The sequence below is a fragment of the Pinus tabuliformis genome, chromosome 1_1, assembly GCF_031772625.1.
Source record: "Pinus tabuliformis cultivar Carrire ecotype Pingquan chromosome 1_1, CPIR1, whole genome shotgun sequence".
NCBI classification, from domain to species: Eukaryota; Viridiplantae; Streptophyta; class Pinopsida; order Pinales; family Pinaceae; genus Pinus; species Pinus tabuliformis.
In genome coordinates, this window is record NC_142297.1 from 488225846 (window position 1) to 488245701 (window position 19856).

Genomic DNA, 19856 nt, shown 5'->3' on the forward strand with positions numbered 1-19856 from the left:
TTCATTTCTGACTCCTTGAATCTTGGTGAGGTAGGTTGTTATGTTCTCGCCCTTCTGCATCTTGACCGTTTTCAACTTCTCCTTGAGAATCATCTTCTGACTCTTAGAAGGATCCCAATACAACTTGCTGATGGCATCCCACATCTCCTTTGCAGTTCCCTTCTTTGCAATATGCGGGACGATGTGATCTCATACTCTGTCTAGGACCATCCTCTTGGCCTTGGTCATATCTCTCCTGTAATTATGTAACAAGATAGGATTTGCTGGTACAACTACAATTGCCATCACAAACTCCTCCAAACCGTGCTCATCCGAAAGGAATAGCATCCTAGCCTTCTAGATGTAAAAGTTGAAGGCTCCACCCAACCTGTCCCGATCTTTGAGTCTTGCTGTGACCATCTCCTTTGAAGATTGCGAAACTCACTAAATTGAAGAATTTTTAAATTGGTAAATCTCCTCCTTTCGGCAAAATAACTTGGCCTTCTCTTGTGCAATTCGCACTGGCAAACTACTACTGATGAATTTGCACTTGCCTTTAGAAGCCCGTCTCGGAACTCGCATTGCTTGTTACTCCTTTGGGCAACTCGTTCTACCTCCAGAATCTCGATCCGACAATTGACACAGGCACCGTTGACCTGGAAGCACACAATGGCTAGACTGGTAAGCTCACACTAGCAAATCGCTTTGCCTGTTACAACCTTCTTTATTGGAAATTAAGACCTCCCTGAAAACTGGAAATCCTCTGAGAATTCTTTTGGAAATTCCTCTGTGTGCTTTCCTCTTCCTCGCGCTGCACAAATTTGCTTCTGCAAAACCATTATGCTGCAAATCTCTGCACTAGATTTGCTCATCGGAAAACCTTTCCAACAATCATCACTGCTTGTTGCTATTGCTCCGGGGAAATTGGCACTATTCCTCTTGATTGGAATGGAAATTGAACTGCTATCTCCCTACAGTTCGCACACCTGGCTAGGCTTGTGCAGATTTGGAATTTTGTGCTTTAGATCTCCCTTTGAATTGCACAAATCTCACTTCCTTCACTTCTAGAGCCTTTGGTTCGATATTTACTTCTCTAATACCATTGAAAATTTCTTGATTGCAATAAACTGGAGTTTTAAGCTTCTATCTAATGCAGATTATTTGTCTTTTGCATTATTATTGGACAAATAACGATTAAATCATTATTTCAAACTTCACAATTAAAAACGTTGCGAAATATAAAAACTAGAACTGACAAAGTATGCACACATAAAAATATGACACCATTATTTTTGAACAATTGTCCTTGGAAAAACTCGGAAGGAAAAACCAATGCAACAGATGAGGGTTTTATTATTATGTCTTCAACGAATTCAAGAGTACATATATTTGCTTGCCAATTTGGTAAAGCTCTGACAATCTTCTAGTAGCAAAATAATCTGGAAGACACCCTTGATTCCCTCTGCAATTGATCTGGCCTCTCCTAGCCACTCGCACCCCTGCTTGGAATTTAAAGTTCCTTAAAAAATGCGTAGATTCGGCTAAAGGAAAATCACACATCGCTAGAATCACCTCTAGGTGAGTTGTTCTTTCTCCCTCTACCTCTGAAACCAAATAGCTCCGTCTCTGGGCCAATGGCAATTGAAACGTGGTTTCCTCCGACAACTCGCACTAGGAATTTGTCTAATTTGCACTGTTGTATTCTACCTCCTCTATGGATAATTCGACCTCTTCTTCCCTCTCTCCCGGACATTGGAAATTACTGAGGAAACTTCCTCCAGACTACAACTCTCAAATCTTTGTTGATACTTCTGTCTCTAATGCTTCCATAGCTTCAACTGTGCCCTTGCCGAATATCTGCAACTGGGTAGTCGAATTGCTCAACTCTGTAACTGTGTCTATCTCCAAGCCCCTTTGACTTGCTCTTATAATTTTTCGTTGGAGTCTCAAGGACGATGGTTTAATCCCCGATTGATGTCTAAGATAAATTTGACTTCATCATAAAAGCTTCTAGAACAAAATTGAACTTCCTTAATTAATTAACTTTAATTAACCACTTTTCCTAAGTTAGACTTACGAAATAATTAAATTATGGCTAATTAATTTAATTAAGGCATATCCAAGTCTTTTCTCCCGAAACCTTTTTTGGGTTTTGGAGATATCGTGTTCCTTAGCCTCTTAGACACACTATGAGACTAGAATCCTTGTTTGTTGTTATCATATCCACCAAAAACTAACAAATCTTGGCCTTCCATGTCGTGTAATTAGTACCTCCTTCAAGCTTGTTCTGTCTTCATGAAGGAATGTATGATGAAGATTGAGATGACCAATTAAAAAAATCAAAAGATGAAAACATCCAAACTCTTCAAGGTACTCTCAATGCTTCTTCAGGGTGATCTCATTGCTCTTTCTCTTCACCAAAGCTCTGATACCATGTTGATTTTCTAGTGCATCCAAGACTAGTGTAGTTTTTCAAAATTGATAACCACTTTCAATGATATATTCAATATTCTTTTTGCATTCCAATCATAAAGTAGTTATAAATGAAAAACTTTATGCATTCACTTTCAACAATAGGGTATTAGAGATCGCAATGAACAGTAAAACAAGAGACAAGAGACACTAGAAATTAGGCTTCAAGCCAGGGCAAAATCCACAAGGGGAAAACCCAACCAATCTTTCCTTATGAGAGAGAAATTCTGTTCATCAATAGTACATCAAAATATTCCAACAAAAATTTCGAATCTGACCTCAACAATATCCAAGTCAAAACCAGTCAACTAGGAGAGAGAAAAGCCAACATTGGTCAAAGATTACAGTCTGCAACAGAGGGCTGAATTTTGGCTTGAGGTAGTTGATTCGATGTGCCAAAATTTGGTGCTGAAATGCCTAAGAAATTATAGTCAACGAACCAGTGAAACCTGTGGTCAAGGGCTCAATCAAAGCATGTGTTCAACTCTAGTCAACGAGCCAGAAGAGTGACGAAACCTCAGTCAAAAAGTCAACTTATCTCTCCAATATTCGGCCCTCCAAGACAATGAAATAGATCCTCAATTGCCCAAGTCAACGAAAGTCAAACAAAGAAGAAATGTTGGTCAATGCAAATAAGATTCTCCTTCAGATTTCTTCGCACGTGTGAACTCACTCTTTTGCTATTTCAGATCAGATGTGATGATGTGATGTGTGTCCAAATGAGGTTCAATGAATATCTATTTATATGAGTTTTAGGAGGTGCCGTTTCACAGATGTGGGGCCGACTTGAATATCATGAGGTCGACTTGGTCAAACCCAAAAATATGAATTATCTCCATTGCTTGCCAATGAAAAACACTGACCATAGCTACCCAAATTTTCAATAGACTTGACAAATTAAACTAACCCTCAAGGCTTATAAGCATAAGTAGCTATTTATGACAAGATTGTACACATTTTTTGCTTCGTAAAAATGAAAATATCTATTTCAGTGATGACAATTTTCACAAATGGAAGGTGAGAGTTTAAAATTTAAATACAATTAATGAATAAAAACTTATGGGGTATAGAGCAGTGTTGTTAAAATCGCGATAAAATCGCGATTTAATGAAAAAATCGCGATTTTTTCAGCTTGCCGATCAAATCGCGATTTTTATACGAAAAAATCGCCTACTTTTTTTTTGCCGATTTTTACTGAAAAAATCGCGATTTTTTCGAAAAAAGCGCGATTTTTAACGAAAAAATCGTGGGGGCTCAGGACAGCATAGTTTTATAACTTTTTTTGGGTTTTTTCATGCAATGTTTTTTGAAAGAAACAAATAATTTTTGAGTGGGGTAGCTTAATGATCAAGTCTAGGCCCTAGTATGGATATGCTATTCATGGTAATGTTAAATTCTTAAAGTAAAAGTGACATTCTCCTTAATCTTCATTTTCATCCTTTTACTTAAATTTTTAACATTAGCATGAAATGACTCAGGATGTTTGAGAGTGGTTCCAGCCTCATTGGATTTCATATGGAGAAAGTAGAATTTTAGATTTCATTTAAAATCCAGCAGACTTATCAGTTTTTCAGGATTTCAGGATTGGGAGATTGTAATGTTTCCAGGTGACACCACCTGCCCGGGCTACCCCTGCCACCAGTAGAGGACGTGGTCTACCTCATATAGCTCCTACTTCTAGTTCTTCAACGTCTAGATCACATCAGACTCCACTGCCATTTCCACCTGCACGGGCACCAGCATCTACATCTAGAGGGAAAGGGAAAGCTGTGGCATTTTCTCGCAAGAGGGGCAGAGGAAATCAATAGGATTAGACTTTCATTTTATTGTATATGACATTATGACATGATGAGATACATTATCATATTTTTTGTTGATATTTTGAGGCTGAGTTGGGACTTACTATTCAGGACATGATTCAATGTTATGTGTGATTTTAGCGCTAGAAATGATATTAAACATCTTATATATTAGTTTTTTTATCATATTTATGTGTCAATGTATTTATTTTATGTTGTAGATGGTTTAGATATTAAAAAAATTGAAAAAAAATGAATATTTTTGTACCAAACGATTTTTTCCCGCTTTTTTCCGATTTTTTCCCGATTTTTCCGATTTTTTCCGATTCGTTCCCCGCGCCGATTTAATCCCGATCGCGCTTTTAACAACATTGGTATAGAGTCTAGATTGTTGAAATTTTGATGTTCTATGTTGTAGCAATCACTTATTACAAAACTGCTGCAATATAAGATAAGCAATTGTAGATAAAACATAAATCAAATTCACAATAGAGGATAGGCAAGACCAAAATGAGACAGAATTTAGGTCCATTGACTAGGGGAAAACCCAACCAGATTTTTCTTCTGTTAGAAATCAATTGTTCAACAAAGATACAAAGTACAATGAGAGATCAAGAGAATGAGTAAGTTGACCCAAATCTAAATAAGCTGTACCATGAAGATCATTGGTAGCAACTGTGAAAATTCCTAAATTGGAATCCCTTCTGCAGCAAATGATGATATTTCTCCTAGTTGTTAGATTTACATGAACAAGTTATTTGTAGTTTCCTACGACAAATATTGAAATACATACACTGTAACCTTCACTTAATTTATTTATGTACGGAAACAAGAGATTGAGCAAGAAAGAAAATAGAACACAATAACGCCATTAGTTTTTGACAAATGTCCCCGGAAAAACCCAATGTGGGAAAACCGGTGTAATAGATCTGAGGGTTTTATTATTATGCAGTAGAAAAATCTGAATACATCTCTGGAAACCTTCCCGACATTCCAGTTACAGAGAATAACCCTGATAGAGAGATTTGTGAGATTACCCCACACTATCATTGGAAATCCTAGCTGATACAGCGCCAGAAAGATTGCCCTTGACTTTTCTGCATTGTGTCTACGTTAGCCCAGCGTCAAGCTCACTGGGGACAACGTCAATCCTCTGGCTTGTCGATTTGCTACCTAGATGATTCGATTTTTGACTCCTGGTCCCACACCCTGACTCCTAGCTTCTGAAGCTCGAATTCCCTTTGCAAATTTCGATCTCCCTCTTGGCTTCTGCGCTACCTCTGCGTGGCTTTGCGTCAACCCCTCTGGCTCAGCGATGCAATTGTTGGATCTCCCTCTGCCTTCTCAGCTGAGTATCCTTCGACTGGGAAAGATTTCCCTTCGGATACTATCCTTGCCCCTCACTGCAAAAGCTCACTTCGAATCTCTCCGACAGCTGCTCTGCTTCAAAAATTCGATCTTCTGAACTCTCTCGGTGTGTGTTCTCCAAGTGCCCATCAAGCCTTCTCTTATAATCTTCTCGTTGATCAATCAACGACCTAGATTAGATTCTAATCAATGGCTAGGATCATATTGACTTGATCTCTGCCTTCTTCTAGAAGTTACACTCACATTTTAGATTAATACCCATTAATTATTTTAATTTCCTAAGTTTAGACTTAGGGACCAATTAAAAATAATTAATTATTTTAATAAAACTGTGTCCAGGTGGAATTTCCCAAAACGATTTCTGGGTATTGGAGAATGCATGTGTCTTAGCCTCCTTGCAATTTTTGAGAGTTAGAGTACATCCGATGCTTTCAGAAATCAACAACAACAACAAATGCACACTGAATCAACCTGCCCTTCAACTTAATCAACAGTGAAACACTGAATCAACTTTGCCTCATCAAGTTTTGCTCTTACTCTCCAAGTGTCTCTCTCACAATCTTGTTCAACTCTCTCCAACTCTCTCAAGTCCGAATTCTTTTTTCCTAATGCACGTGTCTTTCTCACAATCTTCTTGAACTCTCTTCAACTATCTCAAGTTCGAATTCTTTTTTCCTAATGCACGAGTAGTGAGGGGAGAAATATTGAGGCACATATACATAAGAGGAGCAACGAATCCATGCCATAAAGGAGTAATTCACATGCCAAGAGGGAGAGTAACATATGCCCATTTAGGAAATGCAACTCATGCCATTAAGAAGGTATGCATGCCTTTGTAAGTTGTGCCACCAAGAAGGAGAGTGTAACATATGCATTAAAAAGTGTGTAAGAGGAATCTTTCGTGATATGCTTTAATGAGAGCGTAAAAAAGTGTAAGAGCATTAGTGAGAGTGTAGGAGGAATATGCCATGCCAGTAATGAGTGTAAGTGAACATTATTGAGAGTCGTGATTGAGTAAGTTATGCCATTAAGAAGGAGAGTGTAACATATGTTTTAAAGAGTGTGTAAGAGGAATCTTTCATGATATGCTTTAATGAGAGCGTAAGAAAGTGTAAGAGCATTAATGAGTGTAAGAGGAATATGCCATGCCAATAATGAGTGTAGTAGAACATTATTGAGAGTCATGATTGAGTAACTTGAATTTCTTTTTAATAATAATATAATAGTATCATTAAAATAATAATATAATATTTTTTTTTTCTAGGTTAAGACTAAACTAAGTACCCACGGGGAATTGAACCAGTGACCTATCGCAAGGAGTGCCTTAACAGCGCACCCATTCACCATCAATCCAAAGCCCCGTGGGCTAAAATAATAATATAATATTAATGATTAAGTCGAAATTGAATTATTAGGATTGATTGATGATCAGAACGGATTTTCCATCAACAACACTTGATTACCAATTGATTCAAAGTGATTTACTATTTTTGGAAAGTCATACTTGAAACTTTCTATTTTTCGAAATTCATCCCTGAGCTGCCAAATTTTCAACATAGACTTAGTCAAGGCTGACTGAAATGTTGGAAAGACCGGGGGGAGGGGGGTGGGTGAACCAGCATTTTTTTCAATTGTTATATCATGCTAGTTAAAAATCTTTTTACAAGATAAGCCAAAACACAAGAAGTAGAACAAAAATAACTTTGTTATTAAAAATAGTGAGGACTCCAATCCTCGTTTACAAACACAGGCTCCAACCTTTAAATAAAATCTTCAACCTTTTTAAGGCTCCAACCTTGAATGAGGACTCCAGTCCTCAAATATAAATCCAGGGTCCAAGGCTCCAGCCTTGTACAAACACTTCCAATATGTTCCAAAACTTTATCAAGATACCTCCAAGATAGCTTCCAGATCTGATCCAAAAACTCAAATGATACTTCAAAGAATGTTCCAAAAGTTCTCCAGGGTCTGCTCTAATTATGTCTTTAAGACTGCTTCAAGTCTGTTCCAAAAGTTCGGATTCAAGTCTGCTCCAAGAGGCACTCCTTCATACTTCAAAGTCTGGTTCAAATTTGCTCCAAAAGTCTACTCTATCAGGGCTTCAAAATGCTACAAAAGGGTCTCCACAATTTGCTCTATGTTCGCTTTAAAGTCTGCTCCAAAAATCCTTAATACTACCCCAAAGGACTTCAAGGGTGCCCGCAAGGAGTTGTTCTGCAGTTCCCAAAAACTTTGCTTCAGAAAGGGCTTCCAAAAAAAACTGCTCCAGTGTCTCCAAGATTGCTTGTCTACAAGACTGCTTCACAAATGTCTTTAAGTCTTGTCCATGAATGTCTTCAAAATATCTGCTCTTATAGCCCCACTTCAAGGTTTGGTCTAGAGCTGTTTCAGAAAGCTTAAAGATTGCTCCAAAGATCTGCTACAAATGTTCAAACTTCAAAGTACACAGTCCGAGATCCTAGTCTTGCCTTGGTCCGAAATGTTACAGATGAGATGCTACAGTCCGAGATACAGCCTGAATACAAGCTGCTACAGTCCAGGATACAATCTGAAATTCCCTTTTCACAGGACTGAAGTTCTACAGAAGGGAGGTTGAAATCATAGGTCCAAAATTGCTCACATCACCATAATCTGAATTAGCTACATGTCACTGCAGGCAGCGTCTTGATGTAGTCTAAGTCAGCTCCAAAACTTCACAGTCTGAGGTCTGTTGTTCTTCTTTACTTTCCCACCAGGTTCATGAGATATGAACCTATAAACTCCTTTTGCAGACCCGAGCTTCACTTTTCTTCTCCCTTTGATTAGTTGAAGGCCAAATGGAGGAGACATGTTGTTTATTTATACTATTCAAGCCCACATTGAACTGTCATGTCTATAGGAGGGGGGCCCAACATGTTTTCAAGAGGAGCCAACTTGAGTATCAATTATAATACTTGTTTAAATTTGTTTTAGGGGCCGACCTTAGTAATAATACTTTTGGCAGAATTATTCTTCTTTCTGTGTCATTGTTCTTCATTTCTGCATCCACACGTTTCTTCCATGTATCAATTAAGATCCTAGCCTTCTGAATCTCCTTGTTCTTGTGATTTTTCAAGTGGTTTACAGATTTCCCAACATTACATATCTTCGGAGCATCCAGATTTACATGTAGCCTATCAAGTGTATGTTGCAATAATAACAGGAGTTCTTGAATCTTTGACAACTTTGTCACCCTCCTTTGGGCTGCCTGCATCTCCAGTCTCTCCTTTATGTGCTTCTTGAAGCCATTCATCCAAAATAGGCAAGCAATGGAGCTGCACAAATTGGCTGAGACATTCATCTTGTTAAAATTGGCAACTAGGGCCAGACTCCATGTGGGTCATCTTATTTATGGCAGCTGATATTTTTCTTGGATCCCTCTCATCGAGAGGTATAGGATTGATGTAAAGATCATCTGATTCCGATAAGAATTCATGGAGTTCTGAATTTATCTGCGTTATAAGACAATTCGTCAAGGTTGGCCAACAACCAAATAAACCCCACATGTGCTCAACGTTTTAGTATAAAAAGAGGTGGCCTTCAAGTCATTTCAACACACTTGGGATCTCTCCCTCTCTCTACTTGTCTTTGGGTTTTAGTAGGAGGAGAGATTCTAAGGAATAACGTTGCCCTGATCCAGAGGGCAGAAAGCCGGAACTGCTGGAAAAGTCGAAACAGCTGGAAAAGCTGGAATTGCCGGAAAATTCGGAAATGCCGGAAAAGCCAAAACTGCAAAAAAAGCCAGAAAAGTCGGAAATGCCGGAAAAGCCGGAATTATTGGAAACGCCGGAATTATCAGAAAAGCCGGAATTGCAGGAAAAACTGGAAAATTCGGAAAAGCCGGAAAAGCCGGAAATGCCAGAAAAGCCGGAATTGTCAGAAAAGCCGGAAAAGCCAGAAATGCTAGAGCTGTCGGAAAAGTCGGAACTGCTGGAAAAGCCAGAAAAGCCGGAAATGCCGGCATTGTGGAACTACCGGAAAAGCCGGGACAACTGGAACTGCCGGGAACAGTTGGAACTACCGAGAACAGCGGGAACTGCCGGGAACAGTCGGAACTACCGAGAACAGCCGGAACTTCCAGAACTGCCGAAACAAGCAGAGCATTTATCTCCGAAGGAGAGCAACATGCAAGGGACAATTAACTAACATTGGGACAATTGTATGGTACTTAGCAGTAAATACACCAAGTATGCAATGTTACAGCTAACATGCAAGGGACAACTAGCATGCAACAACAAGCATGCTAGGGACAACAAGCAAGGAAGGTGCAACCAACACATAGGTCAGGATGGCAACATGGTGCAGCAATGGCACATAATGCAGTACAGTGATCGGTACAGTCATGATTAATGAAGCGTGATGAGATGCAACATAGTGATGATGGGTGCAGCATGGTGCAACGCGGTGAGATGCAGCATGATGACGAAATGTAGCACAACAATAGGTGAAGGAGTCACTTTGGAGAATTAATTGAAGCAGCATGTCTTCAATTGATCTCATGTATCATCTTCTTAAAGATGATCTATGCTCTTATCTAGATAAGTCAAAGTGTTGACTTCTGTTGTAAACGTACTATCTTTCTCTCTCTATAGAACTATTGAAGAACATATAAGAAGAATTGATCAAGGGTTTCCCCACATTTGGGTTTGTCCCTAACTAGCGCCCCATCTTGTGTCCTCTTGTCTTGGCTTGTCTTCTGCGATTTATGTTTATGTTCTATCTGCAGTTTACTTTAACATTGATGTGATTGCTAGTCTGGAAAAGATATGGAGCTAACTGTGAAAATTGAAATAAATTGCTCTAAGCATAGAACATACGTAAAATTAACATGGTATCAGAGGTGAGGTGAAGACAATGCCCAAGCAAGAGTGAAAGAGCAATCACTGAAGACAGTTGGGAAAGGACAAAAGGATCAGTGGATTCCTCATCCCTCTTCAAATTCACCAAGGGTGAAGTCAAAGCATAGAATATTATTAGAATGGCGCAGTGGAATATGACCTACTTAAAGATCACTTCATTGGAAGACCGGATCTCAAGGTGGAAGGAAAGGCAGATAACTAGTTCGGCCATTATGCGAAGGAGTGTCCAAATGGCAGGGACACATCACTTGATGATGATAACAATCATTCCAGGGACTTCTTCAATGATCAAAGGAATGACAGGTAATCCAGGTCACCAAGGAAATGGCTGACTCTTCATAGAAAGCAAGGAACCTTAGGTATGAAGAATCAAATGTTGTTTCTGATAAGATAAAGAAGCGTTATCTTGTATTGGCCCTCTCCTTCAGATTCTTTGGGCATCTAGCATATAGATTGCAGTGCTTCAAGGCACTTCATCAGATAGATGGGTGCACTCCCTAATTTGGTAGAGATGGAAACAATCGTGGGATTATACTTAGAGCCGATGCCACCTATCCCAAAAAGGGTGTAGGGAATGTTACCCCTCAATTGAATGAGGGTAACTCTATTCAATTAAAAGAATCTCTTTTATGTACCTAATCGCAAGAAGAACCTAGTGTCCATCTCGGAAATGGATGTCAAAAGTTTCAGGGTGGCATTCATCTATGGAGAGGTACGTGTTAAAAAATAAAATTTTCAGAGATGCTTTTTCTTATGGGTTCAGGGTTGGCAATTTGTATCAAGTTGCATGATGGTCCATTGGGGATCATGTCAATTGACATACCACATCTATAACAACGGAGGCCTACCTATGGGGCCCTACCCGATGTGAGTCAGATGGTGATAGGGATGCCTGAATTCAAGAAGAACATGAAGGTACATGTCTGAGAAGTACCGAAGGAAAATCCTATAAGGGGACCATTCCCCTCATGTAGCAGGTCCACATGTTTGGAACAACCCGAGGAATTTGAGATTCATGATCGGGAATCTCATGTATACAGGGGGAAGAAAGCCCTCTATGGCTTGAAGCAAAACACCCCGGCGTAGTATGAGAGGATTGATAGTTGTTTGATGAAGCTGAGATTCAATAGGAGTGAAAGCGATCCAAACCATTACCCGAAGGTTGTGGATGATAGACCTCTCATACCAATACCTTATGAGGACGACCTATTTCTGACAGGTGCAGACCCTCTCATTTGCAGAAGTAAGAGGGAGTTGGATTCCAGATGTGGAATGATAAACTGCAAGCTTGTGACTACCTCGAGGATCTTAACTTTTAGAAATTATATGGTAGTGATGTCGGACCAGATTTGGGAAATGCCTCTGAGTTTCATAAACTCATTCGCATTGATGTTCTTTGTGAACTTCCTTCCGGACATATGTTTTGGAGTTAGCATGGTGAGCTCATATTGGTTGAGCCTCACTAGATTGGTGCCAAGAATCCTCTGAGATATCTTCAGGGCACAATCTCTGATGGATTGAGATACATTGCCGGAAATATGAAATTGCATGATTATTCGAACACTGACTGGGCAGGCAGTGTGGAGGATCACTAGAGCACTTCTCAGTGCTGGTTCTTTTTGGATTCTGCTTCATATCATGGATGGGCATGAAGCAGAAGTCGGTTGCTATAAGCACTACCGAGACCGAATACATAGCTACGGGTATGATCTCGTGTGAAGCTACATAGTTGCAGAAGCTCTTAAGTGAGCTGTTTGTACACATGATGAATACCACTATGATTCTTTGTGACAACCAGAGGGGGGATTCGATTATTGAGGAATCCCGTATTCGATGATTGCTCCAGTAGATAGACATCAGAAACTGCCTTATCTGGAATATGGTAAGTCGATGAGCGAGGAGGCTCCATCGCATTGAGACTGATGTACAGGTCGCAGACATTTTGTCAAAGCCTTGGGGAAAGGTCGAATCTGTGACTTTCCTGAACGACTTGGAGTCGTTGAGAGACCTTCTTATAAGGGTCCTGCATGTTGCATGCATTGATCTCTGGGAGCTCTGGGGGGCTTGGGGTACTTACTGGAGCAACATACAACCATAGGGCGACTCACCCTCCCCTGGTGGTGCACTATGAACAGGATGATTAGTTCTCCCGTGGCAACTGTGGAATAGGATGATTAGTTCTCCTATGGGCCAGGATGATTTGTTCTCAGTGGCGACTGTGGAACAACATGATTAGTTTCTTGTGGGCCAGGATGATTTGTTCTCCGTGGCATCCACTGACAGGATGATTTGTTCTCCTGTGGATAGGATGATTAGTTCTCCTGTCGAGGCATCCTACCCATGTAGTCTGGGACTCATGGGAAGTACCTCTCATCTGATCAATGAGCAGGTAAATGAGGATAGGGACCATAATAGTACTATCGATGGACGCATCGCTGTATCTACGTACTCCCTATGCTAGGATGATCTCCATTGATCTGGGATCAGTATGAGTGGTTTGAGACACTCTCTTGTGACATTGATCCGGGATCAGTGTGAGTGGTTTGAGACACTCTCTTGTGATATTGATCTGGGATCAATAAAACTTACTTCGGGTCAGTAAGAGTGATGTGACACACTCTCTTCAGATGAAACTGACTTCATATCAGTAGAGAATGGTATGAGACATTCTCGATCAATTCTTCTTCATGGTTCAACAGAGCAGAGCAAAGCAGAGCAGAGCAGAGCTTAGCAGATCAAAGCAAAGCAGAGCAAAGCTCAACAGATCAGAGCAGTGTAGGGCACTGATGGCAGAGATAGTACAGTCAGACATATGGATCAACAGATGGAGTTCTCCCTAGTTGAGAGGGAGTGTTAAAATTGGCAACTAGGGCCAAACTCCATGTGGGTCATCTTATTTATGGCAGTTGATAGTTTTCTTGGATCCCTATCACCGAGAGGTGTAGGATTGATGTAAAGATCATCTGATTTCGATAACTATTCATGGAGTTATGAATTTATTTGTGTTATAAGACAATTCGTCAAGGTTAGCCAGCAACCAAATAAACCCAACATCTGCTCAACGTTTTAGTATAAATAGAGACGACCTTCAAGTCATTTCAACACACTTAGGATCTCTTCCTCTCTCTATTTGTATTTGGGTTTTAGTAGGAGGAGAGATCCTAAGGAATAACGTTGCCCTGATCCAGAGGGCAGAAAGTCGGAAAAGCTTGAACTGCCAGAAAAGCTGGAAATGTCGGAAAAGCTGGAGCTACCAAAAAAGCCAGAAAAGTCGAAACTGCTTGAAAAGCCGGAAAAGCTGGAACCATCGGAAAAGCCGGAACTGCCTGAAAATCCGAAAAATTCGGAACTGCCGGAAAAGCAAGAACTGCCGGAAAAGACGAAAATCCGGAAATGTCGGAAAAGTCGGAATTGCCGAAAAAGTCGGAATTGCCAGAAAAGCTGGAAAAGCGGGAACTGCCAGAGAAGCTGGAAATGCCAAAACTTCTGGGAACAACTGGAACTGCTAGAATTGTCGAGATTTGCCGAAACAGCCGGAGCATCTGTCTCCGAAGGAGAGCAACATGCAAGGGACAACTAACTAACATTGGGATAGTTGTATGGTACTTAGCAGCAAATACACCAAGCATGCAATGATACAGCTAGCATGCAAGGAACAACTAGCATGCAAGGGACAACTAGCATGCAACGACAAGCATGCTAGGGACAACAAGCAAGCAAGGTGCAACCAACACATAGGTCATGATGGCAACATGGTGCAACAATGGCACATAATGCAATACAATGATCGGTACAGTCATGATTAATGAAACGTGATGAGATGCAGCATAGTGATGATGGGTGCAGCACAGTGCAGCTTGGTGAGGTGCAGCATGACGACGAAATGCAGCACAACGATAGGTGAAGGAGTCACCTTGGAGAATTAGTTGAAGTAGCATGTCTTCAACTGATCTCATGTATCATCTTCTTAGAGATGATGTATGCTCTTACCTAGATAAGTCAAAGTGTTGACTTCTGTTGTAAACGTACCGTCTCTCTCTCTCTCTTTGTTGAACTATTGAAGAACATAAAAGAAGAATTGATCAAGGGTTTCCCCACGTTTGGGTTTGTCCCTGGCTAGCGCCACATCTTGTGTCCTCTTGTCTTGGCTTGTCTTCTGCGATTTATGTTTATGTTCTATCTGCAGTTTACTTTAATGCTGATGTGATTGCTAATCTGGAAAAGAAATGGATCTAACTGTGAAAATTGAAATAAATTGCTCGAAGCATAGAACATAGCTAAGGCCGAGTTTAAGTCTTTTTTACTTTCCCACCAGGTTCATGAGATATGAACCTATAAACTCCTTTTGCAGACCGAGCTTCACTTTTCGTCTCCCTTCGATTAGTTGAAGGCCAAATGGAGGAGACATGTTGTTTATTTGTACTATTCAAGCCCACATTGAACCGTCATGTCTATAGGAAGGGGGCCCAACATGTTTTCAAGAGGAGCCAACTTGAGTATCAATTATAATACTTGTTTAAATTTGTTTTAGGGGCCGACCTTAGTAATAATACTTTTGACAGAGTTATTCTTCTTTCTGTGTCATTGTTATTCATTTCTGCGTCCACACGTTTCTTCCATGTATCAATTAGGATCCTAGCCTTCGGAATCTCCTCGTTCTTGTGATTTTTCAAGTGGTTTACAGATTTCCCAACATTACATATCTTCGGAGCATCCGGATTTACATGTAGCCTATCAAGTGTATGTTGCAATAATAACAGGAGTTCTTGAATCTTTGACAACTTTGTCACCCTCCTTTGGGCTGCCTGCATCTCCAGTTTTTCCTTTATGTGCTTCTTGAAGCCAATCATTCAAAATAGGCAAGCACTGGAGCTGCACAAATTGGCTGAGACAGTCATCTCGATCGGTGGTTGCAATCACACCTACAAGGGATGTACGCCACAAAGCCAAATCAATTCCTTTCTTACCATCATTACTTCTATCCAGCTTCTTTAGATGCACAAGCTGCCCAACAGCTTCTGAGTTGATGAGGCTTCCATCTTTGTTAGTGATTCTGGCAATTTCTTCGGGCCTCATAATGCATGTTCTTGTTTGGAATGCGCTGTATCACTGCCATGAAAAACGCTCTGATCAGTACGCTCCCTTTTCTTCCCCTTAACTTGAATGAAGCATTCTGTTTGCTACTGAATAATCTCTTGTTGCTTGCAATCTATTTCATTTGACCTCCCAACAATCTCTTATTGTTTTGACATCAATGCCAATATCTCAACTTGAAACACAACCCACATAGCCTAAAATGTTATTATTTGCAGAGCAGAGATGACAGATCCAAGTCAATTATTCGACTTGCTGTATCAGATTGTAAGTTGCATCATGTTGACATGGAAAGACCTTGCAAAGAATATTGGAAGAGTTAAACAAGTTGTTTGGGTCAAAACCACACCAAGTTTCTTCAGCTATTCTGGTTCAAAACAAAAAATATGTTGTCGCATAAATCAGTTAAAGGGTGCTGATAAAGCAGTTAGTGGAAGCAGGTGTGAAGTTTGGAGAAGAAGATGCAAATGTTGCTTTTTTGAGCAGCTCACTATGTTACAGGAAACTCCACCCCGAGTTGTTGGAAATGCATTTTGTAAACATTGCCTTGTGTGAAGGTCCTCTAAAACGTTCTAGTGGCACTTCAGATTTTTGAAATGCCACATCAGTCATTTCAGCTGGCATATTGACCTTCTAAGCAAACTTTTTGGTCGTTTCTGCTGGTGTGCTGGTTTTCAATTGACATCTTGGTCACTAAAATGAAAAATTATATTAAAAAGAAGAACGCTAACACTAATTTTATACAATTCAAGTTGAAATAGAATGTTCGGTTCCCTTTAAACAATAACTCTTTTTTCTGGCTTTTATGTCCAAATTTAAATTATTGAATGGTATTCTGAAATCTTATGTCTACTGGTTTCTTGTTTCTTTCACACGCCCACACATTTTTTTCCAAGCCGAACAGATCACGGAAAACCACCGTGATTTCTTTCCCGTGATCTGTGGATGGTAAATGTGGTGAACTGTCAACCCTCATTATGGAATTTGAATTTTGGCTGATGGTTAGAAAGCCTAGAAAATTATTTTATGGAATAATGCTATGGATCTATTGGAGGTAATCCTGATGAAGGTCAGGCAAGTATGGCTGTAGCCTCCTCTATTTTATTCTCATGCCCATGATTTCAATTCTGTTGCAGCTTTGTGACCCATGATCTGAAAATATTGTTTAGATTTGGCAGTGCAGTTTAAGATTTTTTTTCATGGGTTGTGTACATGTTAGTTGTATCAGTGTATTGTGTTCTTAAAACAACCAAAGAAATTTTGTTCCGTACTTCATGGCTTACTGCATATGATTCCTTGTGCTCAATTCATGTTGATATATGAGCTTTAATATAAAAACAGCTCGACTGTTGTATTTTATATTTCTTTCTGACTTTGCCACAATCTGTGTATCTAGTAAATTTCCATTTCTTTCTTTATTTCCATGCTTTGTATTTATCTGTGATACAGCTTGTGCTTTCTTGTAATGTGCTCTTTGAGGTGAAACATAGAAAGTTCTTGCCTGTTATTTGTAGATGGTAGATTCTTTTAGATTTCTTTCAAGAAGACCAAAACTTTTGTACCAAAAAAATATAATTGTAATAATGTTTGCTTTGTGGTTCATCGATTTTCGTCCAGGCTTCCCAAGATAAGAAGAGCTTGGATGTCGGAGCAAACTTATTTGTTGGCAATCTTGATCCTGTAAGCTTGCTTGCTGATTAAATGGATCTCAAAAATAGTTTTGATGAATTTCTAAGTTCAAGCAGGAGAATTTCAATTTTTGGCAATGCTTATGTTGCTTCTCTTGCAGTGTAAATAGGCATCTAATGGATGTTGTCCAATCTGATCTTTTGCAGGATGTGGATGAAAAGCTGCTATATGATACTTTTAGTGCATTTGGAGTTATTGTTACAAATCCTAAGGTCAGGATATCCAATTCTTCGATTTGTTTTGGTTTTGATCATGAATGTCAGGATTGTAGAATTGGTGTATATTGCACTCTTAATTATATTTACAAGAAAATGGAATCGTTCGCAAGGATTGCAGGACTGTTGTATTTGAGGCAGGCATTGTATGTAATGATTTCTAAGAGCACTGACATATGCATCTCTACAGATCTTTGGAATTTTTACCTTTAGTATGTGGCCAGTCTATAAGTCAGTGCAGCAATGTTTGCTAAGCATTAGAAATTATGTAGCTTATATTTTAGGTCATCGTCTTCATCCACGTTACAGTATTTGAAGTAAATAGCAGCACTTCGGATATTGTGTTATTATTATGTTTGGTAGTTATGTCAGAACAGTATCTTGACATTTTGACAAATATTTGTACAGGTTGTTTGTCAGTAATGGGTTTGAAATTCAGTGTGAGTGGCCTTAGTTGCAAATTTTTACCTAAAATGGTAAAGGGAATGGGAAATTCTATCATACATTTTATAAACTTAGTGATATCCATTTATCTAAACTATAATATAAAGGAAAATTCAAAAAGGTATCTTTATGGAGGTATGTGTTACCCCTTCTTCTAGCAGTGCGCAGCCCATATGAAATATTGCATTTTCACTTGCATTTGGATGAGAAGAGCTGAAAATATGTCTGAAGTCCCTTGTTTGAATTGTCTGGAACTTGAAAAGTTTTCGTCATATATTTGGATACAAATTGCATTTATATATATATATACTTCAATGTATGAAAGTTAACCTCATTTTCTAAAGAAATACAAAATACCTCAAGTTGGCTTGTAACTATTAATTTTGGGTCAGCTTACCCTCAATTTTGGATTTGTATGCAAGAAATCCCCTCTGTTTGTCTCTAATTAATTCTGACCCTAGGCCTTCACTCACTCATTGTGGTGCTTATACTATATGAAATTTACACAACATAGACAAAGGTACACAGATAAGAGAGAATATTGAGTAATGCAATGTCTCAATACATAATATGTTGGGAGTTACTTTAAGTACAACTTGTTCTATTGTGCTTTTAGTGTGTTTCCATATTGTGCCTTTTACTTCAATAATCCAGTGTTCATGATAATGTTGTACGTGAGTGACAATGGTTCAACATCTCCTTTATATTATTTACACTTGATCTATGGCTTCAACACTATATTGCCCCATGGTGTCTATTTAGATAGCATGGAGGATCATTTGATGAAAGATTGATTGGACTTGGTGGTTGTCTTGCATGCACAAAGAGTAGTTTTCTTTCTGCAGTTTTTGAGCATATAAGGGTTAGATGGACCATTCCATTGCTTTCGGAACATTGTTTCTAACTAGAAATGTCTTTTGTTTCATTTGAAAAGGCACATGTTTGTTCAAGATATGCTCTTTTTTCTTCAATGATGGACAAATGAGTGAAATACTTTGTTTATAAAGTTTTTTGCCTCTTTGTTCTGAGTTATTTGTAATTTCTTCCAGCTTTGTGGCACTCACTGATTTGGATATTCTCTTCTCTTTGTGCTTTGAGTGTTCTTAGCAAATAAAGAACAATTAGAAAGAAGGCTAAGTCTGTTTCATTTTTTTGAGTTTTTTTTTCTTCCTTTTTCTTTTTTGGCATTGTTTTGGCTTGGAACAATATTTTGTGTGGCATATTGTGCTTGCAGGTTGAAATTTTAAGGGAGGCTATGCTCCATACCTTTCATTGGCCCCAAGTCCTTGGTTTGGTTCTTTGCTAAGGTTTGCAAGCTCTTCTTGCTATGAGCCCCTTTTCAGTGGCTCCTTTTTTGGTCAAAGGACCCATGTGGTCCTTCTTAGGGAGCTCAACTCTTTTGAAATGGGCATTCCCTTTGCCCCTCGCCAAAAACATGGAGTGCTCATGCTATGTAGACCCAACCATAGAGCATCACCTTAGCTATCACGTGGTCAGAAGTTGATAGTTGATACCTTGTTGCATAGTTAGTGCCATTGACACTGATTACTACATACAATGTTAGCTACAGCGCCTACCACATATTTGCGAGTCATAGTGCCATGTTATCACTTTTGCCACATCATTGCCATGTGTCAATACGATATCACCCCTACCACTTTAGAAATCCAATTAGCATATCACATGGCACATTCTTAGCTTGCAACAAACCTTTGGGATTGCTTTGAAAGTGTTAACAGTGAACACCATGCATAGAGATGCTTCATGCAATGCGAGGTGCACAATGTGCATGGATGGCCCTTGGTTGTTTTGTGATTGATAAACATTGTGGAGTTGACTTGATTATTGATTGCTAGACGTTGTATGGATGTTCATGTGGCATTCTTCCTTGGTGTTTTGGAGACCTATGGAGCTTGATG

The 19856-nt window shown here is 39.3% G+C and overlaps 1 protein-coding gene across 2 annotated transcripts in view; it reads left to right on the plus strand.

The window, feature by feature from the left end:
• Nucleotides 1-19856, plus strand: part of LOC149213910 (uncharacterized) — a 114964-nt gene that overhangs the window by 90352 nt on the left and 4756 nt on the right. For both annotated transcript variants that reach the window (XM_089392129.1, XM_089392130.1), the window contains exons 4-5: nt 17207-17269; nt 17425-17490. In XM_089392129.1, the coding sequence (XP_089248255.1) occupies nt 17207-17269; nt 17425-17490 (129 nt within the window). The remainder of the gene's footprint in view (nt 1-17206; nt 17270-17424; nt 17491-19856) is intronic.